This window comes from Cyclopterus lumpus, chromosome 1 (assembly GCF_009769545.1).
Source record: "Cyclopterus lumpus isolate fCycLum1 chromosome 1, fCycLum1.pri, whole genome shotgun sequence".
NCBI classification, from domain to species: domain Eukaryota; kingdom Metazoa; phylum Chordata; class Actinopteri; order Perciformes; family Cyclopteridae; genus Cyclopterus; species Cyclopterus lumpus.
This window is the reverse complement of record NC_046966.1, coordinates 11640259-11648759: the sequence shown is the minus strand read 5'-3', so window position 1 is coordinate 11648759 and position 8501 is coordinate 11640259. Positions and strand designations below refer to the sequence as shown.

The 8501-nt window shown below is 40.0% G+C and overlaps 1 protein-coding gene across 1 annotated transcript; it reads right to left on the bottom strand.

Annotated features, from left to right (window-relative positions):
• Positions 1–4164: 4164 nt before the first annotated feature.
• Positions 4165–8189, bottom strand: cep20 (centrosomal protein 20). The gene is made up of 4 exons (XM_034545422.1): positions 8116–8189; positions 7238–7435; positions 6825–6909; positions 4165–6409 (listed from the first exon to the last, which is right to left on the bottom strand). The coding sequence occupies exons 1-4, from the start codon at positions 8159–8161 to the stop codon at positions 6286–6288; spliced, it is 453 nt and encodes a 150-aa protein (XP_034401313.1). The 5' UTR covers positions 8162–8189; the 3' UTR covers positions 4165–6285.
• Positions 8190–8501: the final 312 nt, after the last annotated feature.

Below are 8501 nucleotides of genomic sequence, written 5' to 3'. Positions count from 1 at the left end.
TCTCTCTCTCTGTTGTGTCAACACAGCTTTGTACTCAGCCAGTTTATCTTGAAGAAAGCTGTCTGAAATGGAGTTGACAGGATAACCGGTTGATACAGACTGACTGAAATGTAAAGGATTACAAAGCTCTGTTTGTCATCACATGCATCATCTGCCATGAGACTCAACTCCCAAAACACCAGTATACCTGCTGTATTCACAGTCATACCACCAATTACTGAAAATGTCAATTTCCACAAACAATATGGCCTCTGATCTGCTTAGTTCAACTCAAAGCAGTATCATATTTCTGTTTAGATAATTAAATCCCTCACTATCATTTAAAAACACAGATAAGAATAATGTGATACAAATCTATGATGTGTGCAATAACAATGACTATTTTAGAATCTCTATTTAAAATGATAATAAACAAGTGGACATATCACCCAGGAGAATAAGTGACCTATTTCTATTTGTGTGAACGAGGCTGACCTGCAGGGCCTGTGAAGGATTTGATTCATTTCCTCTCTGGGCTGTTCCACAAACATTCTCGCTGTTATCATCTTCTTAATAATGCATTCATAATGATTAGGATTACAGCATAAAAATAATTAAATCATGAAGACTAAAATAGACAAATGACGACCCTTGGTTTGTCCCATTAGAGAAAAGGTCCTCCAACATATACCAGCGACTGCATAACTGTCCATTTAAATATAAATATATTGCCCAAATATTGAATACACTCTCAACACATAACTTCCTTCTTTTTCAGAGATGTCTTGAAGTTAAAAAAATATTAGTTGAAGCTTACAACACACACATTCCCTGTCTTTTCACACTGTGTCTGAACCAGTTGATCATGTTCTGGAGAGCCATCCTGGAAGACTGCTCACTAAGTGTAATGAAGTTAAGAGAGTGTGAGGTTTTTTGAGCTGATGAACATTACATATGTAGACTGAAAGGGGGAAGTGAATCTGGACATTACTGTCATTATTGTACACAATTATAGAGAGAACTAACAATAAAATGAAACCAGATTGTTAAGAAAGGTTAAATACACTCTGTGTAAACCATCACTGATAGGTTTCATTAGTGACGTGTGAAAACTGTCCAGTGTCTGCATCTTCAGCCACAGCAGTTTGATTCCATTTTTGGAAAACAGGAAACTCCATGGTTAGAGTCGAGCCCATTTCTTTGCTGAGATATTCAGACATTACTTCCCCTTACTTCCTTACTATAAACTGCAGCGTGGTGCAGTGAGCACAGCATTGTTTTACAGCATTGACAACCAGTTCAATATTTTATACACTTGTAGTGCTGTATTAATTAAAAGTGTTACTAAAGTAAATGCATAATGTACTGTAGACGTGAGCACCAGCTTGGGACCCAAATGGCCTCATTTTCTTCAATTAGTAACTTCATTTTCTTCAATTCCTATAACTTCAAAGAAGTGATGGAAATTGCAAACAAAGACAAGCTGTCACAAAAATCTAAGCTAATAAGCTAAAGCTAATATTTTTCGAAAAGATATTTCATACCAGTATGTCCAAATTCCGAATAAATGATGTTTGCACCATGTTCAAAATTTGAATCTATTATTACTTAAAACAATAAAACAAACAAAACATGAATCCCTCTTCCTCAAAGTCCAGTTTAAGTTAGCAAGGTGTAAGAGGGGTGCGGCTTGTCAAGTGCACTGCAGCATCACTCCTGAGAAAACGACCCTCTATAAACTTATATACTTACATAATAAGAAGAAAAGTGGGTTCAGGGGAGCTTCGGGTTTGGAAAGTTAGCGTCTGGAGCGGCAGGCGTTGACGAGGTACTCCAAAAACGAACAGTCCCAAATGACCCCCGTCAAATTCAGAGCCTTACCATTTAAACGGCGCACATTTGCGCGAGGGTGGAGCTGCGCGAGCTGAACCTCCTCCTCCAGCATCGTCCAGCAGCAGACAGCATCCACTAGCGGGGAAGGAGGAGGCAGAGGACATGCGCACTGCGGACATCGGCAGGAAGGATGTGAATGAAGCGGTGCTGAATGGGGTGGAGAGTCCTGCTAATAAAATGTTGATAAATTGTTTTTTGAAAAGTCATCATAATTGAACGGGAAACGATGTAAATGCTCCCTCCTCACTGCTCTTAATAGACACTTGCATAAGGACATTATGTTTGTCTGTGTGTTTATATGTACGGTATTTGCACTTTATTTAGCGTCTTCTATCTTCTACCCCATTTATTGGTTGGCTACTTTCCAGATTATTAGATTTGCAAAGTGTGTCATAAATGACCTTAAAATGCTGCTTACATGAGAATGCATCAGTGATAATCATCAGTTAATAAAACATATAAAAATATAGCACAGCTAGGTTTGTACTTATGTACATTTAGCTGGTAATACCTTTGCACTTTAGCGCTGGTAACATTTTTAATGTATAAAAGTAACAGTTTCATAGTGGGATAAGCGGTATTACTAATAACACTACCGATGGCATGCACAGAGGAATTCTGTCATCGTTACTGTTATTAATTACACCTGTGCTACTGTGACATGTGAAAAAGGTCTGAGTATCTTTTTTTCCACATAGATGAGGTGCTTAATTTTTCCACACTAAGTTGAACGTTTTGTAAACCCCGTCAAAACATAAATTTTTTATTTTATCATAGTATTGTTTTTCTGTGTTCAGGATCATAAAGTATAAAACATCTCACAATGAGTTCAACAAAAAAGAAAAAGGCACATCCATAATATTTGATGGAAACACAACAACTAAAACAGAGTGGCTGCAAGCTCCTCATATATTATGCAATCTGTTCCCACTCCTCATAAGGCAAGCTGTCCCCAGCAGAGGAATCCCCCTTCACTGTAACCACTCCAGAGAGGTCCCCCTCCGTAATATAACTCATAATTTACCAGATGAATGTGTGTGTATATCCCACGCATGTTTTCTATCACTACGCACATCGCATTCCACTTTCACAAACAGCTCCACCTCCCTCTTCCTTTGCATCCCTCCTGTTTCCAGCATCTTTCTAATGGAACTTCCTATATAAGGACACCAATCTATTTGCTCAGATAAATCAAGCTGCTGGTGGATAGCCTCAAGCCTGTTTGATGCCAGACGCACAATACTGTGCTGGTAGTGTGTGTGTTTATGTGTGTGTGTGTGTGTGTGTGTGTGTCTGAGAAACCTAGTGACAGACCAAAGAAGCAACATGGAGGACCTCCAACTCCCTCTGGCCAACATCAAGGTGATGGTGTGGCATTAACAAAGGAGAAGCAAGGGTTGAAAAACTCTGGGAAAGACAAGGCAGAGGGAGGGATGAAGAACGAGACTACGAGGAGGAGGAGAGAGGCAGACAGAGGTTGCCGTCTGTGCCATATAAGGACAGTGGGGTCTGTATGGAATCTCGGCAGCTTTCTGTGTTACTTTCAAAGTCTGCACAGACAAGCACCCCGAGCCCTAGTGACTAAATATGGTCCAGCAGAACGGCATTGTTCAAACAAACAACGTTGTTTCTTTACCTGTGACACAACTGGTTGATGGCTCATCAATAAGGTACATTAAGGCAACATTCTTTCCGTCGGGGAAGACTATACAGTGTAGATTTCTCTGGTTGTAGTATGAAACTCGCATCTCTCTAATCACTGCAGGTACATCGTAGGATCATTACTCCGTGACATGCTGTTAGAGAAAAGATCCTTTCTAAGTTTCTCTTTCATGTGATATACAGCGATCCATGCAAGGAGAAGAATGGAGGACAAGAATAAATAAAAAGAATGTGCACGCTGACAAAATTAGCCAATTCTAAACTTTGGCCAGAACATTTATCCTCCCCTGGTTGTCTGAGATAAAGAATAGTCTCTAAACGAGTCCTCAGAGCACTATGAAAACCTATAAAGCGATGGGGGAGGACATGGATAAAGTGCCTGGGTGAAGGGCGGTTAACTCAGTATAATCAGTAAATCCAAATTAGACTCTAAATCTAAATGAAATATGAATTGTATCTGTTGTGCACGATTGCAACAAATGACTTAAGTTCCTTGACTCACATTAATGCAGTTCACCACTCACAACTAAACCAGCCACAATGACAAAAGTTGACAGTGTATGTGTGGTGTGTCCTTCAACACAATGCATTAGAATACATACACAATAAAAACAACATGAACTTGCAGAGATCTCTTACATACAGTATGTTTAATAGTTTTTCTTCACCTTCATGTCCATAGATGGCCATCTATTGGAGAGATAATATGTTTATGGATATGTTTGACCCTCGCGGAATGCAGTTGCTTTCTAATTTGAGCACAGGGGCAAACATCAGTTCACTCTGCTGCAGTCAAAAGACTACTGCATTCAATAGTATTTATACAGCTGTCTCTTTTACACACCACTAATTTATACAGTGGAGGACAACTGCTACCTATAATAGGGCAACCTGCCAATTGAACAATCATGTGCCATTGTTCAACTTCCTCCGCTTATATAGCCATTTTCAAGGGAACACTGATATGCGGTGCCAATAAACTAGGCGCCTCAGGGCCACAAGCCTTTAAGGGAAAATAAATGTTTGCTCCAAGGGAGCAGTGTAAAATCCAATGTCCCAGATGAGGCTCGCTGTGACTCCATTCTCAGCATGCATATGCACTCAACAACACATGGTTTCAAATTGGACTAAGTAGCAATAAATTAGGACACTGTACAAAGTTAAGTGTGCATGACATCTTGTTGCTCATGGAAAATGGTTACATTTCATCTTGCCAGCGAGCAACTGACACCATCAGGCACGGGCAAATTCAGTAAAATACAGTGTGCTGCACATTACGACCAAATGATGTCAATGAGCTTATTTGAGAGCTATGATCTCATCTATCAAAGCCTCTACAATCAACCATGAGCGATGCAGATATGGTAGAAGAGACAGGAAAAGTTTCCTTCTAAACCCTAAAAATAATTTAAACATGAATTATATTCAACTAAGTGCCCAGCTTCAGTAATGAGGCTGGGAAATAGATGCTGGCCTCGTAGATAATCACTTCCAGAAACTCAGGCCTTTAAGTCGTGTGAGATAAGAGCTTCAAGTTCCCATAAATGGTGAGAGAGGAAGTGAGATGCAACGAGTATCGGCTTGTTGCCGAGATGTTTGTGTCCAACACGGGACACATGCGGTGGTTGTTTTTGTATGCCTCGTTTTCTTATTGTAAACGTACTTTTGTCGATTTATCTTTTATGAACTGCTGAAAGGAGGCCATCACGATTTCACAGTCACTAAGCTGCACTTCAAAAGAGGAAAGCAAGCAGGAGCATAGCTACATAAAAATATCTGGAGGATTTTCTATTCATCTCAGCATAACATGTGGATCGCCAGCTTTGCGATACAAAAAAAAAAAAAAAAGAAGAAGTTTCTGACTATTGCAGACAAACAAGGGTCGAGGAGTACTGTGGCTGAGGCAACATGTGTGGGTTTGGCTGCACAGACCAACACAATGAGTGCCACAATGTTAAGACAATCCCAGGAAAGAAACCTAATGTGAATAGAGAAACCGTTCTCGTGCTCGTTATTTAAACTTTAGTGGATGAAGCTAATGCTCAAAAGCACCAATTGTACCTGCAAATACAGTTCTGATTACAAGCAATTACAAAAGGTACAAAATGTGTAAAATAAAAAGTGAATTCCATATCTTCATATTGTTGAACTAACATTATGTATGTAGTAAAATCCTTCTAACCACCATATTAATCCAGTGAGAGAAGCCTGTTTTATGTCAGGGATGAACAGACAGAGGCTACGAGGCTTCAGCAACAGCGATCTTCATCCTTGTTTTAGGTGAGGCTGCCACCATGTGGTAGCCAGTTAAATAGCACTTACACAAATGTTTTGATCCAATGAAGTAAATAAATATAAAACGTTTAATTTGAGACAATATGAAAGTATAAAACATTTGTAGATTAAAATAGAGAAGAAATCAAGGAAAGTTATCTCAACTTTTTTGCTTTAACTATTGAGAACATGAGAAATGTGGATTAATGCAAGCTGCACCATGACTGACTAGCTAAACCCATTGATAAAGCCAGATGTTCAACGCAAAACAAAAAAGGTAATCTGGATCATTGGGAAATTGCAGCATGAAATCAACACAGAAAATATAATTTGTATCAGCAGAATTCATGTAGTCCATGTAGATGACACTCAGGTGGAAAATACAGTGAAAAACGATGGACAAGGAGATTCTGTCGTGTGTAAAGGCATCTCTTTAGTCCATCCTGTGCCAGTACAAAGTGCATCAACTTTTAGGAATCAGGTCCAGGTATAGTGTTGATGGCAGCAGTAGCAGCTGGCAGAGAGGCCCCCCCGCACAAACACCTTTCCGCGAGTATCACTGCTGTTCACGAAGTGGCACATCAAGCCATAGAGGAGAGGTCTGGAACGTAAATGTGAAGAAATTGAACTTGTAGTAAACATATTATTATTATTATTATTATTATTATTATTATTAAGCAAAGGCAGAGAGAGAGAGAGAATGGGTTGACTGATGAAGGTCCTGGGCAGAATAAAACCAGGATAATTGTGGTTACATTACACTCTCTATCCAAAAGACTCACCAGTAATTATTCCAATTATGTATCTTTCAGTTTTCCCTGATGGCAGACCAACACATGAAAGTGACACAAGCCAGACTGCAATCACTGGTGCATCAAATGTGCTAAGCTGTCCAAAGCAATGGTGGGGACATGTTGTTGAAATCTTGTGTTTAAGTTGGAACATGTTGGTTCTCCCACAACTAACCCCTAGAGAGTTTAGCAGATCTGTTCGACAGCAGACTGCACAACACTTACACAGACTTGGAGCTTGAATCCTCTGTGACTTTCAGCTCATTCGCCAAGAACTGTCTGTCCAAGGGAACATCAGGTTGGCCCGACTCTGAGAAAATAAACACAGCTGAGTTTAGAAGTAGTGCACTTTGCTTTACAATAGTCACTGATTAGGTTTCAAGTAAAACAAAAAGAAAGAAGAAAAAGCAGCTGGAATCTGAAATGTCTTTATTCTGCTGATTTATTCTTCTACTACTGTTTTTTCTCATTGACCATACATCGATCAATCAAATACACTTCGGATACCCCCCACCCCCCTAACAACACGTTTACGCCATTAATACATAGACAGTAAATGTGACGCATCGCCATGTTGTGGTAATGTTCCCCCCAGTTTGTGAAAACACTAGCTAGTTGTGCCGTATCTTTTCACCCACCTGCTGTGAGCACTGACGCGGTGTACCTGTACTTGTTGAACTCCAGGTACTCCCGGATGAGCTCGTTGATGAGCAGGTTTTCGTGGGACAGCGGCGGACGAGGTTCACGCTGGTCATCCAGGGCGCTGAACACCTCGGCCCGGATGCGAGCCTTAAGCTGGCCCAGCACGCCACGGGACTCCAGCGTCTCCCTCACGGCTACGACACGAACGTATTATTGGATTAATAACAAGTTGGGTTACCGTTACATGGTGACGTGGGAGGTCAGGAGCCTATATTGAATTAGCGTTTGCCCAAATGAGCGGTCTAATATTTGCCGTAATCCACTCATTAATTTGCGTTTACTAAAAGGAAAAAAGATAAAGACCTCTTCAAATGTGTTTCAATGTCGTAACCGGTGTATTAGGAACCGGTCTTCAAATCGGTATACATTGATTTCTAATACGTTATCATTTGTTCCTACAGACGTAACGTAAACCTCGCGAGCTAACGTTGCTAGCGAAGGCTAACGTTAGTGTTCAACGGTGGCGAGCTGTGTGTGAAATCAATGAAAACCAATAATTGCATGCCAATATGTTGTATTTACATAGGCCGATTTTACAAGTATATATTTACCAGCGGATACAACCTTGGGTCACACTTTAAGGTGTCACATTGCGGAACACACGCTCGTTTAGCTTTTACAAGTGTTACATTTGTGAATGGAGATTCAAACGAGTGCTTCGCGTTGTAGTGAAGCTAACGTTGCCTAAGCTAACGTTGGCTAAGCTAACCAGCGTTAACAACAACACAAATAAAATGATCTGTCGTTTATCTATTGCAGTTTAATTTAAGAATATAATATGAGACGTTAAACAAAAACGATAGTGAGCGCTTACCACACTTCAGTTCAGTGATGGTCGCCATTGCAACAAGTGTAAACATACAACTGTCGTGACGTAAACCTCTGCCATCTAGTGACGGGGTTGTGTAACTTAAACTAACTAGTTAATAAAACGTCACAACCAATCTGACATGCATATTCCAAATCAGTATAATATGTATTATTTAAAAAAAAAAGATTAACGAAAAAATTAAAGTCAGCACTGTTTTTATTTTCACGAGTATTGTTAGAAGACAAGCTAAATGCATGTGGATTCAGAGTCAATCCCATCCCCTGGCTGCATGCATCACAATATGGTTATTAATTATATAACCTCCAATGAGAGATCTAGATGTGAGAGTTGAGACCTTGGATGATGTGGGTTTACTGTACATCACACAT